Source organism: Miniopterus natalensis, chromosome 12 (assembly GCF_054644295.1).
Source record: "Miniopterus natalensis isolate mMinNat1 chromosome 12, mMinNat1.hap1, whole genome shotgun sequence".
Taxonomy (NCBI): Eukaryota; Metazoa; Chordata; class Mammalia; order Chiroptera; family Miniopteridae; genus Miniopterus; species Miniopterus natalensis.
In genome coordinates this window covers 67,506,227-67,528,807 of record NC_142092.1, presented here as the reverse complement: position 1 = coordinate 67,528,807, position 22,581 = coordinate 67,506,227, and the positions used below count along the sequence as shown (strand labels likewise).

The window sequence follows — 22,581 nt, the reverse complement described above, 5'->3', positions numbered from 1 at the left end:
CTATCTCAGAGTCAAAGATTGGTAATAGCCAGGAAAGTCATTCAAGGTTTAAAGAAATAGCATTTGTAAAAGTGTAGAGCAGCAATTCTAAATGATGCTCTGTGAAACTCTGTTGTACATCGATTTATTTTAGTTTTCATAGAGGAAAAAATGTTTAGGGATCAGATAAGTTTGGGGTTTGGAATATGTTGTGTTACTAGATTCCCCACTCTTGGAGCTTCATAGTATACATTAGTAGTTTAAAAGCTTTGAAAAGTGCTATAAACAGCAAGAAGAAAACATTTAATTTTGTTTAATCTGGCACTTCATAGACCTTTTTAAAAAATTTAAAAACTTGTGGTTAAATATATATAACATAAAACTTACCATTTTAACTATTTTTAAGTGTACAGGTCAGTGGCAGTAAGTATATTCACATTGTTCTTTAACCATCACCCCATCCATCTCCAGAACTTTTCCATCTTCCCAAATTACCCTTTAACAAGTCCCATTTTTCTGAACCCCTGCCAAGATTAGTTTTAAGCATCTTTAATTTTTCTACAACTGCTCAGAAAATAACTTGTTTTTCTAATCTGTGTTCAGAATATCTTTGTGTTAGAAATCAAGTCGACCTTCAAATGATAATTTGCTGCTCTTAAAGTGATTTAAAACATATTCTTTGGTTTTGAAAAGTAGTGTTGGAATAAGTTGATAGTGTCCCAAGGTGACAATTTTGAAGAGCACATTGAAGAGAAGCTCTTGTATCTGTATTAATAGAAAAAAGGCAATCCTTTCTTTATAATCTCACTTACACATGACATGCTCATATATGTCTAATCTCTACAACAGAATTGTATAGTCCTTGGAAGTCAGGCAGCAACATTTTTTGAATTCCTTGAAATGTGTAAGATCCTTTGTTGCCAGAAGGGATGTGGTGTTATATAGCCCCTGTTCTTTTCAGACTTAACAGTGTGAATCCTCAAGTACTTGTCATAGGAGGTGGAAAGCACGTTTCCCAGGCAGTCATGTGGGAAGTTTCCTATCAGAATTGGTGTTGCCATGGCCAGTGTGGCTCAGTTGGGCATCCTTCTGAGCACCGAAAGGTTGCCGGTTCTATTCTTGGTCAGGGCACATTGGGCTCAATCCCCAGTACGGGGTGTGCAAGAGGCAGCCGATTGATGTTTTGCTCTCAAGTTAATGTTTCTCTCTCCCTCTCCCTTCCTCTCTCTAAAAACTCAATATTTAAAAAAAGAAAATAACTGGTATAGAACGCATATTTGAGTTATTCATACAGATTTCTCATTGTATGAAGTCATAATATATTAATAGAGAAGATATCTGCTCATGTTGGGGTGTTTTAAGGGCTCTGTTCTGTGAGGATAAAGTTAGGGAGTTGGTGTGGGCTCTCAGAAAGTGTTTGCCCATAACTTTTCTTCATAAGAGGTGATGGAGCAAATCCATTTTCCTTGAAAAGATTCTGTTAGGGTACTTCAGTATACTTTTGTTGCTTTGCCCTTTGCCATTTGACTTTTTAGTGCCAGGACACCTTTTAAATGTTCCTCACCAAAGGGTGAGGAACCGAAGCCCTTGTTTTTGCAGGAGGGAACTATTCAATATGAAGTTGAAAGCACCTGCCCCTCTTTTGCTGGCAACTAGTTGCCTTCCTTTTACGGGGAAAACGCTTACCATGATTGCTACAAGGATTTTTGCAGCTCTGGCAATCTGTGATCTTGTGATTCTGTTACAAAACAAATGCTGTCACTTAAAAGTAATTCTGTGGTTACATTCATCTTTTGTGGCTATATAAGAAGTTTTTATTTTTATAAGTGAAATTTAAATGCTCCCCTTTAATTCTGTAGTATTTTTTTGAGTAATACATTTTAAACGGCAGGATGGCATTAATATTTCTGAGACTGAATGCCTCAGAAACTTGACACTTGGGAGAATCACATCATATTGGGAGATATACCAGGTCTGTGTTAGGTTATAATTATTTTTGATTCAGGGATGCCTTACTTAACTTTGCATTTCCCATTAGCCTCAGTGTAAAATAATTACTCAGTGAATATATTTATAGGAAAAAACTAAGATTAATGTAATTCACTTAGAGATGTTCCTTAGTTAAACTTTTTCTTAACCTCAGTATCTTTAAGATCCACCAAGTGATGTCAATAGAATATGTTACCAGACAAAAAAAATTTGTTTTTTTAAATATATCTTTATTGATTTCAGAGAGAGGAGAGGGAGAGACAGAAACATCAATGATGAGAGAGTCATTGATCAAGCCCACAACCCGGGCATGTGCCCTGACTGGGAATTCAACCCTGATCGCCTGGATCCTACGTGGACGCTCAACCGCTGAGCCACGCCCGGCCGGGCGCTAGACAAAAATTTTAAAACCTGAGTTAGCTATAATGATTTATTAACTAGATTTCCCCCATGTTCCATTTCTAGAAGAAACAAATGACAAGAAAATCTGGTGTTATAAGTCTTTCTAAAAATAAATTCTAGGACTGTTTGAAGGAATATATTCAGCCCCGCTTTCACATCGTTGTCCTTCATCCTGGTGTTAGAGGAGCAGGGAGGTGACTCAGATGACCTGCAGAGTCCTCTGTCACAAAGGAACCACACACTTTACCTGCTGTGAACTTACTGGAGCGGCAGATTGTTGATATATTTTAGGGTTACTTTAAACAAAAATTGAAAGCTGAAATTAGTGATGATATTTTTGCCATCATTATTATAATGTTGTTATGGTTATTAATAGCAGCTAATATTTAGTTTTGAGCACTCCATCTGCATTATTTTCTATATGAGGCTCCCATTTTATAAGTGAAGAAAGGAAACAGGCTCAAAGAGGTTAACATCATTTTGACCAGGATCACATAGCTGGCAGGTGATAGAGCCTGGATTTGAACCCAGTTTTGCCAGTGGGGCCTTTTCTTAGCCACTGTTCTGTGATAATTTCTTTGTCGAGTATTCCCATTTAACTGAGGAGGTACCATCTTGTTCCCAGAGTAAACAGCATTGCAGTGTTAACAGGGTTCAGGAAGTAGTTCTTATAACTAGATTTCTAAAATAAGAAATTAATATGGTAACAGACAAGTGTGATTAATAAGTTTTATTTTAAAAGCACAATACTATCTTAAGTCCGAAGAAAGGAAAATATATTTATTGAACAAAACACTTTGGTGGTACATCTTTGTAAAGTTCCTAGTAACTCAGAAAGCATTGTCTGTAACCCCCCTTTTTTTAATCCTCACCCGAGGATATTTTTTCCATTGCTTTTCAGCGGGGGAAGGGGAGGGAGGGAGAGAAAGAGAGAGAAACATTGATGTGAGAAAGAAGCATGGATTGGTTGCCTTCCGCACACACCCTGATGGGGGCCAGGGACCGAGCCTGCAACCGAGGTACATGCCCTTGGCTAGATCGAAGCCAGGACCCTTTATTCAGTGGGCCAACGCTCTAACCACCGAGCCAACCAGCTAGGGCTGTCTGTGCCCTTTTAGATACTTTACAACCATATGACGGGGGAATGTAAACTGAAGAAATGCAGTTTCATACTTTAGCACATCATTTCAGGAAAATACAACTTGTTCTTCTATCACCTTATAATGTAATGAGAAGACTGCATGGAATAAAGGGAGAAAGAAAGGAAAATTTATGGTTTTAACGGTAGTTATATGCGTTGAGTGGACTAAGGAGTTGCTAGAATTTGTTTTGCAAGAGAGCAAACCATCTTCTTTTGATACCACGGAGATCTCATTGACTAGGTTAGAGCCTTAGCCTCTAGTGCTTATGAGGATTTCTTTTCAGCTTAGACTTAATTCTTTTAAGCTCCTAGGTTCAGGAATAAATGTTGAGTTTCAAAGTAGCATTGTACCACATTGAATTTGTTTGAAAAATGATTCAGTCGTTTTCTGCCTTATTCTTAAATATTGCTGTGTACATCATGTTTCTAGGTAGGTGAGCCCGTGAAACAATATGAAGAGGAGAAAATAGCCTTTTAAGGAAATTGGCCCACAGAAAGGATGGCCTTCTTGGACAATCCAACTATCATTCTAGCTCATATTCGACAGTCACATGTGACCAGTGATGACACAGGAATGTGTGAAATGGTTCTCATTGATCATGATGTTGACCTAGAGAAGATGCATCCTCCTTCAGTGCCCGGAGACAGTGGGTCAGAGACTCAGGGAAGCAGTGGTGAGACTCAGGGCTACGTGTATGCCCAGTCAGTCGATATTACCTCAAGTTGGGACTTTGGTATTAGAAGACGCTCAAATACAGGTAAACATTGCCTTTTAGTCATGTCTTCTGAGCTTTAAATCAGTAAACAGTCTTATAGAATAATGCATCATGTTGGACTAGGTTTAATGGGAAAGTCTCTGTTTAAGCAGGAACATGCATGTATTAACACCAAGAGTGAGTCAAAGCAGTGTGTCCATCTCCATGACCGACTGGAGAGAGCCTCCAGAATGATGCTGTTGGAGAGAAATAGAAGAGGAATAGTGAAAATGTTGGCCATAAGATGCATGTTGGATGTTCCGTTTTCTAAAAAGTCTATAGAAAGGGACGTGGACTTGTTTGAATATCTTCAACAGAGCAACATTGGTTCCAGAAGGTAGACTACCTGGAGGCAGAGTTCAGGTTGACATATGTAGAACCTTTTATACAGGCAACTGACCAGCCAAGGAGGGCTGCTGCCTGAGACATTTCTTGCCCTTGGAGGAATTGTAAGGGTTGGGGGATTAGAGGGAGACAGCTGAATATTTATTAGGGCTGCTTTTAATAGGAATTCCTACATTGGATGTGAGATTAGAAAAGGTGCTCCTGTTTTTAATACATTACCTTTATTTTCTTAAGGTGATCACTACACTTTGATGTTTGTGGCTTGACAGTGCTCAAGTGATATATATATCATTACCCATTTTCCAGCTTGTGTTTTTTGGAAGCGTTTCAAGGAAAATGTGATGAACCAAGGCCTTTACTTAGACATATAAATTATTTAGAATATATAATGTAGTTCTGCTATGACAGAATATTCTGAGATTTTTTTTTGAGGAGGAGGCCAATCAGAAAATATAACCTAATCAGTAGCAGTAACCTGCTAACTCCCAGGAAAAGTAGTAGCAGGAGATGTAGTAGATCATTGCAAATATTTACATGAAGGAGACTGCAGGTAGAGCAGGATACAATTTACAGGGAAAGGCATGTTAAGGTTTTGGTTCAGAATTCAGCATACTGTGACATCCACAAAGAATAATTTGTTCTCATGATGAAAATAATTAATAGCATTTTCTAGTATCTAAAGGAAACTGTATCAAAATAGGATTTGAGTGAAGGTTTGAATATAATTTAGAACCATTGATTCTCAGTTCTCTAGTTGAAACTGACTTCCTTGTAGGTTATTGAGATGATATCTTATATGACAGGTTGAATGGATTTCAGTCGGAGAATGCTGCTCAATTGAGAGCTTCATGATTATATTACTTTGGCTGTACCCTTCACATTTATTAATTACAATTGAATGGAGTGGGATTTGGTTAGATTATAGTGGCATTGTCAGAGTGCTTTTTGCCAGCATAGTTTAAATTTCTGGGAAGATTAGTTTGTGTTTCCCTACCACAGTGCTAAGGCAGGAGTGTATGATTTCCTACCTTGAAAGGGAAATTTACTTATTTAATTTATTTTTTTTGTTAGCATTGTGCCACGATAGAAAGTGTAAGAGGAAACTAATTTCAAGAGATGGCATTAATTGTGACTTTCTTTTCCATTGTGGTCTCTGTGGGCAGCAGTTGTTAATATATGCTGGATAATATTTATGTAAAAGATTGGTTCAACTGATTTTTGAAGGTTGATCAGCCTGTGATAATATAATCACAAATGCATACTTTTAGATCCTGATTTTTTATTGTCATTGGAATTTCTTAAGATGGCACTTAGATGCTAATAATTAATTAAGATTGTGGTGTGTCCTGTGACCAAGGAATTTACTTTTCAATCCTTTCAGCATATCTTAAAATTTTGTATAAGAAAAATTGTTCTTTTTAAGATTTGACTAATGTTACAAAGATACAAATCATTTATTTTACTACCTATAAACTGTTTCAGCCCACTGAAGAAAAGCTATGCTAATTTATATAGCTTTGACATTTTATAATTTTCATGATTTTTAGATAAAGGATTTTATATTTAAAACTTTAATAGTCTAGTCTGAGTTCATTTATCTTTAATTTTTGAAACGGGTAGAGTAATTCATAACAGTAATTTTATTCCTGTAATGTAATATTCACTTCAGTTCATTTGTGCATTAAAATTCCTTTAAGACCGTTATTAATGATTTATATAATGAAATGTCATATTAATCACAGAAGTTTTCACATTTTATTATTCTCTTCCATGTTAATACTATCTTTATGATCTCTATTAATGTTTTATATCCTCTAATTTCAATTATAAATCAAGAATATTTTCATGTTTTTGTTGGTATTTGCTTTTCAGGGGTGCCACCTTTATAATTTTATGACTTTTTTCCTACATATACAATATAAAACATCTTTATTCATATAAAGGTAGTTAATTATGTCTTTGTTTATAGTAAACTTTCATGGACAAACTTATAGTTATAATATTTCTTTTCAAGCTCAAAGATTAGAACGACTCCGAAAAGAGAGACAAAACCAGATCAAATGCAAAAATATTCAGTGGAAAGAAAGAAATTCTAAGCAATCAGGTAAATGGAAATAATTTTAATTGTTAATTTGAGATTTATATATTTAGTATATATTCTTATATAAGAGCTTTTATTTTTAATTCATCCTTTTAAATGTTCTGGGCAGATACGTCTTGTGTTTTGAGCTTTGAACTCTTCCGTTGGGTGCCTTGGTCTTCTGAAGTTGGGTGTTCTTTAGGTCTTTGGGTGCCTTGGTCTTCTGAAGTTGCGTGTTTTTTAGGTCTTGTCTTTTGGGCCACTCTTCAGTCTGGGTCAAAGGAATTGATGTGTGCAAGGCAGGCACATTTTGTACAAACAGTCGTGCTGATACCTTATTCTTAGAGCCAAAGAGTACCTACGATTTGGAGGGCCTCTGGGCTATAGATTCCTCCTGGCAGTTTTAACCTAGACTTTATCTTGCCTTGTTAGTGGCCCTAGTAACAATCCTTTTGCATATATGCTAATTATTTCCTTCAGCTTAAAAACCATTATGTTACTGGTATTACTAGCATTTGCAGTATGTGTTCATATGATATGTATGTTAAGAAGCTGGCCATATTATGTATTTTCAAAGCTTCAATCTCAATAAGAGAAGACTTTTTAAAAAAATTTCAAAATAAAGTGCTATTAAAATATTTTCCAATATTTGTATCATGTTTCCTAGACTTTCTTTTTCTCCTTTCAAAGAAATGCCTGCAGTCTGTCCTCTGTATCTTCCCAGCACCTCCCAGTGCCACCCTGGCATTTAATAGATGTCCAAGAAACTTTTGTTGACTGACTCCATTGCTACATACTGTTATAAAACTAACAATATTAATGATTATTATAGTAACATTGGCACCTATCTAGTGCTGTTCTAAGCACTTTACATGGATTACCTCCAGTGCACCAATCTTATAAGGTGTAAGTATCATTGATTAGATGAGATAGAGGCTCAAAGAGATTAAACTTGCTAAAGTTACAAGGCTAGGAAGTGGTAGTGCAGTATAGAGCCATGTTTTGTATCTAGCACTGTCTGCCTCTACCTGCCAATCTCTTTCTGCTAAACCACACTATATAAAGTGGCTATTGCTTTCTCCTACCTAATTGTAAACCTGAATGTGCCCGAAGGGCCTGATTTTCTTAGTGGTTGCTTCTAAATGATGACCCAATAGAATCAGAAACCCCACTTCTCTTTCTTACAACTCATTTCTGTGACTTCCTATATATTCTTTTTGATACATTAAAAATCTCTCTTGGCTGGCCTTTTTGTTGAACCAGTTAGTATTTCTCTCTATTGTATTTAGTGCAAACTGAAAAACCTTTATATGGTTTATATTGTTCATTTTTATATATCTTAATGCTTTTTCTGTTAATCTTCTTAATGAATAGAGTCAGCTTATCTAAGCCCATCTCTCCACCTGCCCTTTGTTTTGCCTTCCTTACTTCCTTATCTTAAAAAATTATATAAGTAAATAACAGGATGAATAGAGCACCCCAGATATAATTGCTTTAACCCCTTTTACAGTGTGGGAGGCAAGTTCTTCAACATAAATTTTGATATACCTAGTAATCTAATAATTAGATCCATCTAATAAATTTTGTATGTCTCCTACTCCTTAAAGTCTAACCCGCTTTAATTTCTGTTCAGTATTTCACAGAATATACTGGAGAAGTAAATAGTTTCCGTTTTGCTTTCATTTGTTAACTACATTGTCCATTATATATGAATACTTCTCTCTCCCTCAGTTTCCTTTCCTCTTATTTTTGTGTCAGATTTCAATAATTGACCCCGTGATCTTATTTCTGGAAAAGCTCCTTAATATGCCTGTTCATGCTTTGAAATGTTGACCTTGATTCTGGCCAGACCAGTAGCCTGCCTGGCGGTTACTCCTGACATTAGGAGTGAACCTCGTCAATGCACAAAGGAATGTCTTTGACTTCTCTGTTAAACTGGGTTTCATCATTACCACAGCTTGGCATTTTGCATATCCTGGAACATGTGAGAAAAGTGGCGCAAGCAGTCCACTAAATAGCTACCTGGCACACTGAGCAACCATTCTATTTTCATACATCTCTCACACATCCACTCTCTTTTGGTAAGAAATGCCATGGCCAGATCCTTTTGATCTCAATTGAGAAATTTGGTTAAGTAATCATTTATTCCTTCCTTCATTCATTTTCTGCAATTTATGTTTTGTTGAAATCCTTTCAGGTGTTTTTCTTACTTGTTTTATTTCATCTCCCACTAGAGGAATCACCAGTATGAATATGATGGCCTTCACTGGAATGTTCTGTAATTATTCTGTCTAATGCAGTCTCTCCTTTAAGATGGCATAAATGCGGCCTTTTCATAGAGGAGTGGGAAGGGAGCTTAGCCATCTGGCCCATACCCCGAAGTTCTTTATGAACTTACTGATCCATATGCCATGAGACCTCATGATAAATGAAATACCTTAGAGTAAGATCCTTTTCTTATTTCCATAACCCAAACTGCATAGATGAATGTGAAGATGGTCATTGGCAGACAGCTTTTTCAAGAGTAGCGTCAGGTCAAGGCCCAATATTTTAGTTTATTGTTTTAAATGGCTTTGACATACTCCTTACAGAGTTAGCTATTGCTTGTGCTCACTGAGCCATTTAGCAAGTATTCCTTCGGTAACTTCTGTGCGTGCAGTGCCTCCTCTTGGGCCTTGGGGAGGGTGCCTGATTCCTGTCCTCAAGAAGTTTGAAGTCTAACTGGAAGACAAGGCTATTTACACATGAAGTTAAAAAACAACTCAAGGCAATAGTGTAGTTTATATAAATTATTAAGAATATTCCTGTAATTTTCTTCATGTAACTTGTTACTGGTTCTTAAAACAACAGTTTCCAGATATAGTGGCTGAATAAAAATCAGAAATGGATCCAAAAGTGCATGTTATAATGACATTCGTATAAGTTCCTGGGCCCTACCTATGGAATTCCTGATTCAGTAGATGGAGGTTGGAGTCCAGAAATCTGTGTTTTCAGAAGCTCTCTGGGAGACTTTGGTGACTACCGGCCCTGAGGACTACTGGTATAGAACACGCCGCCACTAGGCTTGCTTCCCCTTCATGCAGGCCTTACAGACTAGCTGTCAATATTGCTCTATCATAGATGAGAAAAACTGAAGCCCAGAGGCTGAGTAACTCTTCTCAGTCACTTACTTACAGGTAGTAAGTGGCAAAGCCAGAACTCTCCAAGCCAATCTGATGCCAAAGATGCTAGTCTTTCCACTCTACTCCATTCTCTCTCAGACTGTAGCCAGAAAGGGACTGCTCCTGGAACTTTGGGTATTGAGGATCTTTGGTGTTTCTAATTCATTTTCTTCTCTGTGTGTCAGCTATGGCCAGGGTTCAGGAAAGTTGCCAAAGCCTTATTTGTTATTCCACTTATTTATGCTTTCATTGGTTGATTCTTGTATGTGCCCTGACTGGGGATCAAACCTGAACCTTAGCATATCAGGGTGATGCTCTATCCAACTGAGCTACTCAACCAGGGCTAAAACCTCTCGACTGGGAAAAAAAAAAAAATCATTATAGGAAGTCTGAGTGAAAATAAGCTACTAATAATCTCACATTCAGAGGAACTGCTATTGTTAACATTTTGATGTATTTATTCAGATTCTATATATGTGGGTATATATTTAAAAAATATTCTAATCATACCTCCTGTGATCTTAAATATTTTTTTATATATAAAAATACTACATGAATGCCTTGTTTGGTGTTATCTTGTATTATTCTTGTACTTTTACATTTCTTGTTAAGGTTATTTCTAGATGTTTTGTATTTCATGTTATCCTTGTAAATAACATCTTCCCTGTAACTTTCTTACTGCTCTTATAAAGAAATCTTTTGTTTTCATATATCTGTTTTGTATCCAGCCACTCACTGAACCCTTATTAGTTCTAATATGCATTCTCATCTTCCTGGATGCTGTACTATGTACTTTTTCATAAACCTGATAGTTAAATTTTTAGGCTATTGTTTTTTCAGTTTCAAGTTTGTTGGGGACTTCCAGCTGTTTATATTGGTTAGGATTTTCCAGTTGCAAATAACAAAATTACATGAAGTTGAAATTGAAGAGCAACTTGAAGTTGAGCAACTCTAGAAGTACAGCTATATCTTTGAATAGGTTGGAATTAGGGCTCTCATGACCTTCCCCATTTTATCTCTGCTTTTTTGTGCCCATCTGCTTTTCCTGTTTCTCTGGTCCAGAGTTACTCATTCAGCAAGTATTTATTAAGCTCCTACAGTATGCAAGGGCAGCTAGGTACTGCTGTAGGCCTAGAAGATATAGCAGTGGACAAGACAAAGTCCCTGCCCTCAAGGAGCTGGTGGGGGAAATAGACAGTAAACAAACATAGCGTGTCAGAATGGGATAAGTGACATAAAGAAAAATATAGCCAGGTAAGGGATATAAGGAATATTATGCAGGGGATTTTGCTATTTTATACAGAGTGATCAAAAAGACTCATTGGGAAGGTGATGGTTGAGCAGAGCTCTGAAGGGAGTAAAGGAGTGAGCCAGGCAGATACTGGGAGATTCGTGTTGTAAGACAAGGAAACAGCAAATGGAAAGTTTCTGTGACAGAAGCGTTCCTGATGTATTCAAGGAATAGCAAGGAATGGTGCTTATTGGTTAGAGTAGAGTAAGTAAGGGGAAGAGTGGGATCAGAAAAGTAAGTAGTGGGAGACTTGATCATGGAAGATCTTGTAGGAGATTTAATTTTTATTCTCTGAGGTATTTGATCAGAGTAGTAATGTTACTTTTTTATTTCTAGCTTAATTTTCTTTAATACAACATTTTATTATAGAAAATTTAAAACATATACAAAAGTAGAGAGAATGGCATAATGAACCCCCATACAACCATCACTCAGCTTCAGTAGTTATTAACATATGGCTGGTCTTGTGTCATTTATACATTCACCTCCCCTCCAGATTTTTTTAAAGCAAATCCCAGCTATTATATGCATTTTTAAACAAAAAATATTTTTATTGATTTTAGAGAGAGAGGAAGTGAGAGGGGGAGAGAGAGAGAAACATCGATCAGATGCCTTCCATATGCACCCACCCTGGCCGGGTATTGAACCCGCTACCTGGGCATGTGCTCAGACCAGAATCAAACCTGCCACCTTTTGGTGCACAGGGCAATGCTCAACCATCTGAGCCACTCCAGCCAGGCCATACACATTTTTTAACATATAAGAAAGCTGCAGTACCACCACTCTTCAAATAATTAGCAGGAATTCTTTAATATTGTTGAACATTTCTGTAATTGTTTTCATTCTGTGTGTGTGTGTGTGTGTGTGTGTGCGTGTGTGTGTGTGTGTGTCCCAGTTAATTTGTTTAGGTCTAGATCTAAGGTCCACACATTACTTTTGGTTAACATGTCTCGTTTCCTTTTTAATCTGTAGATTCTCCTTCACTTTTTTCCTTGTAATTTATTAGTTGAAGAAACCGGGTCATTTGTCCCGTAGAATTTCTGACTTTCTGGATTCTGCTAATTGTATCACCACGGTCTCGTTTCATATGCTTCCCTGTCCTTTTTATTTCCTGTACTGGTAGTTACTAGAAACGTGCTCAGATTGAAGTTTGCTTTTTGGTAAGAATATTTTATACATGTTGGTCTATACTTCCTATTGCCACATATTAGGAAACATGGAATTTCTTGTCTTTTTGTGATGTAGAATCAGGTGTTGTCCATCCATTAAGTTACCCCCATCAGCTTTTCATCTAATGATTTTTGTGGCCATTGAAGGGCATTACCTGGATTGTATTATTTCTTTAGGAGTGGCAAAATAATGATTTCTAATTTTATCAGTCTTTATTCATTTATTAATTTGTTTTATATAAGGAAGAAGTTCCCCTAACCTGTTATTTGGTTATCCTCAGTTATAGTCCCAGCAAAAAAGGCAGGATAAATGCTGATTCTTTTCCTTTGCTAACAGTTTCCAGCATTAAGAATTTGTTCTCTAGCATCCTGTTTAAATGACTAATTCGAGTTTTTTCCCCTTTGTATCTTTATAAACTCATGGGTTTTTAAAGCACATTTTGTGTTTTTAAATTCATTGCAGTTATTTTTTTATGTTAAAACTGCCCCTTTGATAGTGAGTCCCTTCACATTGGCTTCTAAGTTCTTTTGACACAATTCTAGTAATCTTTCATAGCTTCCTTGCTTTCTTGTATGACAAGGTGTTCGAGACTCCTTTTAGACATTTCCTTCTCCAAATTGGGAATCAGCCGTTTCTCCAAGGAATCTTGGTTCTTTTTACTGGTCATTGGCATTAAGAAACCACAACCTGAGATTTAGGGGTTCCCACTGGATTGGCTTTTCCTTTCGGCCTTTTCAGAGCATAGAGCTAAAAAGAAAAAAATAGTTTTTTGAAGAGGAAATACATTGTGAGTTAATGTTGATAATTTCAGTTCAATTTAGGATTATAGGGTGTTTACTTAACTTTTTTAATTTTATGTTTATGTTTTGTCTTACACTGAAAACTTGGTTCCACAATAGAAACATTAGTGTTATTATGCCCTGCCGGGCTTGACTCAGCGGTTGAGCATCGACCTAGGATCCAGGCGATCGGGGTTTGATTCCCGGTCAGGGCACATGCCTGGGTTGCGGGCTAGCCGATCAGTGACTCTCATCATTGATGTTTCTATCTCTGTCTCTCCCTCTCCTTTCCTCTCTCTGAAATCAATAAAGATATATTTTTTTTTTATAAAAAAGAAATATCAGTGTTATTACTAACAATATGATTACTAAAAAAAAGTTTAAGGTGGTTTATTTTTGCCATTTGGCCTAATGGTATTGAGTTGCCAATAACTGAGAAGGATAAGATTGTGAGAGGGGCAGATGTGGGGGAAGACCAAGAGTTTGATTATGGACATGCAGAGTTTGAGATAACTTATTGGATATCCCAGTGGAGGTGTCAAATAGAAAGTTGAATATGTAAGTCTGTAATTTTAAGGGGTGTTTAAGGTCTAGGAATAATCATTTGAGAATTATCAGCATGTTGAGGATATTTATTTAGGCTTTCCCCTTTTATTTACTTTTTAATTAAGGTATGCTTTCCATATATTGAATTGTAGAGATATTAAATGTAATATTTAAAATACAACTTTAAAACTTTTTCAAGTGTGCATTTAATATTTGTTGATTACATGTACTTAAATATTCAGAATCTGGAATTGGATAGCCAAGTGCCACATTTAAAAAAAGAATTGGGTCCTTTTCTCTTGGTTTACCACTTAAAATCTATAGGGACGCATTTGATAAATTTGTCCTACTAGTGTGTTGAAAAGATAGTTTTAGTTACATTTTTTAAAAATTTCTGAGTGACTGCTATTTCAGAGGTCTGCTTGATTTCTCTCAGTTCAGTTTGGCTGTGCTCAAGAATAGAATGGAGCTGAACCTATTCATTGCAGATTTTAAGGCCTGAGATTGATTGATTTAAAAAACCAAGTATGAAATTTTCTAACATTCACGAAAATAAAAGGTATAATGTACTTAACGAGCTATTACTTTAAATGATATTCAGGTTAATTCAGAGAGTTAAATGATCTTTGAGAAGATACGGAACTCACTTGTCTTGACTTACTAATGAATAATTGAATCAGAATTCCTTCCGTAATTATTTTATTCGTTGATTCATGCAACAGAATTTATTTATTGAGAGTCTACTTTGTTCATTGGTTTCTAATGGCTAAGTGCCTTGACTGGGCAGATTTTAGCTTTGCTACTTACTAGTTGTGTATGTGGCCTAGGGCTGATCAAATCCTAAGCTTCATTTTCCACATTGACAAAATTGAGATAATGCTAGTATCTGCCTCACAGGCTTGTTATGAGGAGTAAACGGGATACATTAGCTTGCTCAGTAAGTGTCAGCTACTATTACGCTAATACTCTTTCTCCCTCTCCTCCTCTTCAGCTTTGTCTTCCTGATTTTTGTGCTAGGTGTCATTGGAGAATGTGAGAGGATTAAGATGTGAGACCTTGACCTTGAGGAACTATAATTCCAAAATCACACAATATTAGGCCAGGAGAGGTACTCAAGATTGTCTAGTTGGACAAGCCCAGAAAGGTTTAGTGAATCATCTGGTATTACACACCTGGTAGTGGCAAAGCTGGGCCAAAGCTCAGGTCCTCTAGCTGTGAATGCGCTTCTTACAGAATGGCTGCTTTGTTGGTTTGTCTGACTCTGTCCTGCCACCCCTGCCCCCCTTAAGCCCTAGTTCTTCCAAATTGACAATCCTGACCTGTGTCTTTTTCAGTGCACAAACATTGAAGTATATGTGAGGCTTTTTTCACACATTAGACCTGAGTATGACCCTGGACCCTCCCTCCTTAAGGTGCCAAGGAAGACTTTTTAGGGAAGGTGGACTGGCTGTCTGTGTGTGTAACCACAAAAGTGTTTTTATCTTCCTCTTCTATCACAGCCCAGGAGTTAAAGTCACTGTTTGAAAAAAAGTCCCTCAAAGAGAAACCTCCAAGTTCTGGGAAGCAGTCAATATTATCTGTACGCCTGGAGCAGTGCCCTCTGCAACTGAACAACCCCTTTAATGAATATTCCAAATTTGATGGCAAGGTAAGTAAAAATGAAACTTTGTCCCTTTAAGTCGGCAATTTTCAACCCGTGTGCCATCAGAATTTTTAAAACATGCAATACAATACCTGACTGTTTTTTCAGGGGCACTGACCTCTTTTCCCTTAGGTTGTCAGATAAAAAAATAACAGCCAACACGACAATAAACATCTGGTGTGAATGCCCTGTCTTAGACCATAAATATATAGGTCATATAACAGAGTTGTGTCTTATTGGTCACATCACATAGTAAGGCTGCGTCTGGCCCTAGCAGGTTCGGGTTAGTGGTTAGAGGGTTGGCCCTCGGACTGAGGGGTCCTGAGTTCAATTCCGGCCAAGGGCACGTGCCTCAGTTGCAGGCTCAGTCCCTGCGCCGGTGGGGGTGAGGGCAAGTGTGGAGGCAACCAGTTGATGAGTCTCTCTCATGTTGATGTTTCTCTCTCTTTCTCTTCCTTTCACTCTCTGAAAAGCAATGGAAAAAATATCCTCTAGTGAGGATTAAAAAAATAAAATAAGGCTGCATCTGACTGGTTAATTCTTGGTAACAGAAATTCTTATATACAAATATTGGCACCTGATTTTTTAAAAAGACACTTTGAAGCAAAAAGTGTAGGTAATTACTATTACTATATATTTTTTTGTAAATCAATCAAAATTATACCTATTTTTTTAAAAATTGGCAAAAAATATATTTTTGGTTTGCCACAGAATTTTAGTAATTAGTTTATGTGTGCCATGAGATGAAAAAGATTGAAAATCGCTGCTTTAAGTAGAACCTCAATCAAGTGGAATTGTTGATATCATTATTATATTATTATTATTATTAGGTTTGGGGTTTAAAAAATGACTCGATAAGTATAGAATGTCACTCACATTTTCTAAGTCCGAGGATGTAAAAATGTCTGAATTAGCTTTAACATTGTTTCCATAGTACAATATGTTTAGAAGGATTAAAACAAAACCAGACCTAGGATGTGTCTCAGATATGTGTTTGCTTTTTCTTTTTTATCTCCTAAGTGTACTTGAGGGTTTGGGTTAGTTGGGTTGTGATCAATCAAGGTCTAATTGTGTTGGTAAAACCTTGAAAGTGGTTCTAGGAGACAGCATTGTCTTGTCTGATTCTTTATTATAACTGTAGGAATTATTAAGGTTCGAGCTTCATTTCAGAATTCTAGGCCCTTGCTTTGCTTGTATTTCATTGTAGGAATCTTGTTTGACACTTGCTATGCAAAATACTTTTTTTCTGTTCTATCAATTTGCAGTTGTAACATTAGCTTATTTTCCTTTTAGGAAAATGGCCACTATTTTAGGTGGAGTATAATTCCATGCGCTCATCTCCCCCCACACAAACACCATTCCCTGCCATTCAGTCTGTCTGTGCTGAGCTGGGCCTCTTTCAGAAGACAGTAGCAGTTGATTTTTATATTTATTGCCATTATGTTTGCTGTCTGGCAGTGGCGTAGGGGTGCTGAGTGATAGCTTGTTGCCTGGAGGGGTTGTGTACAATTTGTCTTATTTCAACACCATTGCAATTAATAAACATACAGCTCTTTGCTTATGTTTGCATTTTTCATATTCAAGTTCTGGTTATGTGCAGCTTCTGTCAGTTGTCATCTTTGAGCAAGATGTTTTCTCTTCAAAACACTTTTACCTCATACAGTGAAGCTTGTTTCCCTAGGCTTAAGTGAACATGTATGGCCATAGGCATGTGAGGTTATTGATGTTGGTGGGAAGGAGAACAGGAACTGGAAACAAAATGCATAGATAACATAAGGATACTAATACGCTCAGAGTTTTCTTCAAAAAACATCTGAAAGTACTTTTAGTAAATTAGAGATTGTATTGATGTAAAGCTTCTCTTAAGCCTTCTCTTATTTTTTCTTGTGAAATGCAACAAAGAGAAGGAAGGGTCCCTCTAGGGGACAAGAATGTCAGCCTCTGGAAAATGGCAAGTTGGGCTGTAGAGGATTTTTTTCTTAAATACTACAGTTGATTCATTTAGATATGTGAGAAGTTACTGGGTTAGGTTACATGGTTGGAATTTATTTGCTTCCATTGCCTGAAACCATCTCATTGTTCGAGGATGTAATTGCGGGAATAATTAATATGTAATAATGCTTTGATGCCAGCAAAATAGCACAGATCTTTTAAAATATTATATTCTAGAATTCTCATCATACCATTAGATTCTTTTATGAATACTTAGGCTTGAATTTGTCAGAAGGTTGTGTTCTCTGCTTGCTATGTATCTAACTTTCAAAGTAACAAGGAGACATTTTTTTTAAATGTAAAGAAGCTATTTCCTCAGTCACAAAGGAATTATTTTTGCTAGGTGTGTGTTTACACTTAAGACTCGATGCTTTTGTCACATCAAGTCTATTTGTAAGCAGCAAAGAATGTGGGGAAGGCACCATTACACATTGATTAAGAAAGATTTATATGAGTATTTTGTGATGAGATGCTATTTTATTATTATCCTACATATTACAACTGCTAAAATACAATTAAACCCTTGTTCTCATCTATTATTTAATATTGATGCATTTGGCAGATATGTAATGAAAGTGGCTAATATTTGAAGGATATTGTACTGTACATATTAAATTAGTCTTTATCTTTGTGAAATGCATCAATATGATATTCAATGACATCTCAATGATTAATAGAGAATTATACTTGAGTCAAGCCTTTTTGTAACCTAGAAATTAAAATGACTATTCAAATAACACCTCAAAATGATCAAATTAGCATTTTGTGATTGCATAATAATGGGATTGTAGTAGTTATAACAGCACCATGGCTGCCTCTGGAGTTAAGATCATGTCAACCCCTTGATAATAAAGCCTTTTCTGTGAGAGTCGACTTTAATAATTTCCAGATTGATTCTTCCCATAAATCATTTGACGTTCAGCACTAAATTTTTGTTGCTTGTTGTAACTTAAAATTATTTTATTTTTATTCAGCTCATATTTAAGAAGGGAAATGAGTGTCCTCTTTTAATTGTCATTGAACCTCCATGCTTTTTGCCTCCAACATAAGGTTTTCCCATGTATTTTTCAGAGGTTTGTTAAAGCCAGTAAAATATGTAGTTTTTCCCCCTACAAATATTCACAATGCTTTTCTTGGGAATAACGCTTGCCTTATTTACATAATTGAGTTGCTTAGGTCTCTTGGGCAAATGGTACATAATTGGGGAGAGAAGGGGACAGGGAAGAGTTTGGGGTCTAATTAAATATGCTAAAAAACTACTTAATTATGTATTTCCTCAAGAGACTAACTGCTGTGAAATCCTCCTTAAGATTAAGCTAGCATTAGATTTGAAGAAGGATTTTGTTTTTGATAGGGCTTTACTATTATTCCATTGTGGTTAAGCCAGCACGTCTAGTTCTCCGGGTTTGTGCAAACTGGATTGTTGTTGGTTTTAGTGATTCTGAGGGTAAGCATCTCTCAGCTGTTGTGCGGAATTAAAGTGACTGCTTTCAGATAATTTTTGGTTTCTGTAGCTGGTTAATAATTTCATTTTCAAAATTGTGGTTGATTAATTTCTTTAAGGCATACAATTGAGAGGGAAAAGCTGTACTTAGGCATGTGCTTTGTTGTAATTTTGACAATGTTTTTGATCAGGTTTATTATGTTTATAGTATTTCTTTGGCAAATTGGTGATGTTACCTTTAGATTCGTAGATTATGAATAAATCTGTTTACTGATCATTTAGTCCAAGAGAGATTGCAAGTGGTTTTAGGGAATGCTTAGTTGGATAAGGCAAAACCAGGCTCAACCATCTGCTGGAATTCTTCAGGCTTGTTGAAAACAGGACCTCTGAATAGCTTCATTAACAAAACAAAACAAAACCTCTGTTCTAGAGGTTGAGACAATCAGAAAACTTCATGTGCTAGTCCTGACTTCATTGTATGTTGGAAATGTTGGGTATGACAAGGAGCTGCTTTGAGGTGCTAAGGGAACAGGCTCTATGCATAGGCAGTCAACATTAAGCACTGATTTGAGTGCCCCTAAATATGTAGATTTCTGCGTTGTCCCTCCACCTGTTTCAAATGAAGTCATGTGTTTTTTTTTATTTTTTGTTTTTTTTAACATATCTTTATTGATTTCAGAGAGAGGAAAGGAAGGGGGAGAGAGAGAGATGGAAACATCAATGATGAGAGAGTCATTGATCGGCTGCCTAGCCGGCAACCCGGGCATGTGCTCTGACCAGGAATCGAACCCCAATCTCCTGGATCCTAGGTCGATGCTCAACCACTGAGCCACGCCCGGCCAGGCTGAAGTCATATTTTAACCCTTTCCTCTCCATGCCCTATCACTTGAGAAGCTTTTACTAGTCATCACTATTTTAGTTCAACTGAGTTTGCAAATACTATCAGAAGTTTAAATGCCCATTTCCTGCCAATATAGTTACTACCAAAGAAATAGTACCGATTACCAGTTGTGTCACCTGGGTCAGGTGTTTTTCACCTCTCCAAACTCAGTTTATTTACCTATGAAAATAGACTTCCTTCCTCACAGGCTGATGAGATCATCAAATAGGATAATGCTGTAGGATAAAGCACCTAGCACAATGAGAAGCAGTGTAAATTAGTTTGTAAGCAGACCTATTTTGTGATAAGACTTGAGTTTGAATCCTGACTCCTCTACTTAGGGTGTGGCCTCAGGCGACTCACTTCACCTCTGGAAGCTCCAGTACTCTTATGTGGAATGAGATGATGACAGTGTATCTTCCTCATGAAGATTAATTGACATAAGACCTGTTTAGCAAGACATGTAGTCATAGGAAGCACTCAACAAATACCCCACTTCAGCCTCTTTTTCTCTCTATAAAGGGTGGGGGCCCATGATGCTGTCTTTCCTGTTAATTAGATTGTTGGCAGGATGGAGTGAGAGAAAATGTGCTCTTAAAACCAGGAGTTCAGAGTAGCATCATGAAACAAGATGTGTAGCAGCCGGGAGGAAGGTGGTTTGTCTGTTGAAGTCCAGGGAGTCTAGTGGGATTTGGCCTTTAATTTAAATGGAAGATTAAGACAAATAATTACTTCCTTTGTGTATCTTTTTTTTTTTTTTTTTTTGTCAGTGGCTATGTCTTTAAACATCAGGTGAGGAAGTAGTTTCATATTAGTAATTGCTTGGCAGTTTACTAAAATGTTAAGTATCTTTCTTGTTTGACCTAATTAAATTCTACTCTTAAATGTAAGGAGAATGTTTGCCTTGACAAGTGCTGAAAAAGGCAGAACCATTTCTGGTTCCTATAGACAACTGTGACTTTGATGATGTTAACTTGTTAGAAAGTAACCATTTCTCTGTTAGAAATTGTTTTAACAGGGAAGCTGCAGAGAGCATGGGGGAAGGGATAATTCATGAGTGCTAATTGCTTGGCTGTTAATTTTCATAAGTGTTGATAGAAGCAGTTCCTTAAATTAAACTTTGTTTAAAATGTATCAGGGGAAATATTCCACAATGTCGAGCCTGAAGTGAAAATTAATATGAATGCTGTGGCAATTAACACATACTGGTTAATAGCTTTTAGCAGCATTTTGGGATGATAGTCCTTAAATACATTTTTGCATGCTGCTCTTGTTTCAGCATTGTTCCAGTCTATGTCTGGATAATTATGAACAAATGTTTTCTACAATCATTGGCATTAAATAGCTCTCTTCAAAGAAAGTCACTTAAAACTTTGCAGAAAAACATGAAGCCACTGAAAGTACTGCAAATGCAGAAAAGGTTAGCAAATAGCAAATTGAAATCATGTTTAGAACAATTGCCTTTTGAGGAAAAAATCTGAAATTGGAATATTTGCTATTATCATGGGAATGGGTCTCTCTAATATGCTGTTACTTTAGCATCAGGGTCTCTTCCAAAAAATTCTAGCCTGGACTTTTTAGTGCTGGTTGTGTTTCTAGACAGCAGCCTTTGCTTATTGCTGCCTGAGTGGAGGTGTGGCCTTGAACCTAAGGGCTTTCTGGGCTTAGAACTTGCTTCTTTCCTTTGCGCCCTGCAAGTTGGCCAGTCTCCCCTCTTTCCCAGGTGGCTGAGAAGTTGGCTGCACCTGGTTGAAAATAATTTCAAGCACTGAGATCCTAGGGAAAACCTAGGACACTGTCCTTATAGGTGTGGTGGGGACTGGGGATGGTGGGATTTTACACTGAGCCTCCTCACTTGGGTCATCTTGCTCTAATACTGGGCCCTGCTTAAACTATCTTAAAAACAACTAACCAGAGAAGTCAAATTATAGCCTAGGGTCACCCAGCTGGTATAGAATCTAGGTGTTTTAATTCTCAAAGACTTTAATTTTTATTTTTAATGACATTCATATTTACAAAATGGATACTTGAGTTCCAGAACTGGAAGACCATGTGGTAGAAAGAACATGGGCATGGGATCAGAAGATGTGAGTTTTAGCCCTGGCCATGCCATAGGGCCTGGGACAAGTCACTTTCCATCTCTGAGCCTTGGTTTCTGCATGTTTAGAATGAGGAACTTGGCTTATATGGCCTCTTGAATTCCTTTTGGCTTTAAGATTCCATAGTTTTGTGATTAGGGAGGTGACATCAGTGACATGTAGAAGGTTATAGATGGGAACACTTGAAGAGTTGATCTTTTACATACATGTTGGCACTTTCCTCTTTTAATTGATCATAACAAAACTGTGACGTAGGGATGTTATCTCCATTTTATGGATATGGAAACTGAGGCTCAGAAAGAGAAAGTGACTTGCTCAAGGGTTTACAGCCATTGTTATGGAGGAAACAAAACACTCAATAATTGAAATTTTTAGAACTTAAAAGGATTTTCTCTGTAGCAATGGACTTGCGCTCTGACATACTGATTTAGATCATATCAATTGTGTCTTTTGGGTGACGTTGCATCTTGTAAGCCTCAATTTTCTTACATGTTAAAAAGAGAGAATAAGAGCCTGGCCGGGCGTGGCTCAGCAGTTGAGCGTTGGCCTAGGATCCAAGAGATTGAGGTTCGATTCCCGGCCAGGGCACATGCCCGGGTTGCAGGCTCGATCCCCAGTTGGGGGCGTGCACAAGGCAGCCAAACAATGACTCTCTCATCATTGATGTTTCTATCTCTCCCACTCCCTTCCTCTCTCTGAAATCAATAAAGATATATTTTAAAATAATAATAATAACAATGAGATTGGGCCTGGAGAAGGGGGGAGTGCTTTGTACATAGAATCTAGTGTATGTCCCACAAATGTTTTTTCTTTCCACTGACCTTCCTGGTGTGCACAGTAGATTCATTGTTCTGTCCATCCATCCATCTGTCCATTCAACAAATTA

General features: G+C 37.0%; 1 protein-coding gene across 5 annotated transcripts in view; it reads left to right on the top strand.

The window, feature by feature from the left end:
* Positions 1 to 22,581, top strand: part of MAPKAP1 (MAPK associated protein 1) — a 178,576-nt gene that overhangs the window by 17,083 nt on the left and 138,912 nt on the right. For 4 of the 5 annotated variants that reach the window (XM_016210973.2, XM_016210971.2, XM_016210974.2 and 1 more), the window contains 3 exons: positions 3,942 to 4,269; positions 6,626 to 6,715; positions 15,138 to 15,286. In XM_016210973.2, coding sequence (XP_016066459.1) covers positions 4,011 to 4,269; positions 6,626 to 6,715; positions 15,138 to 15,286 — 498 coding nt within the window. In that variant the 5' untranslated portion in view covers positions 3,942 to 4,010. The remainder of the gene's footprint in view (positions 1 to 3,941; positions 4,270 to 6,625; positions 6,716 to 15,137; positions 15,287 to 22,581) is intronic. The other variant, XM_016210975.2, reaches the window with a different exon arrangement.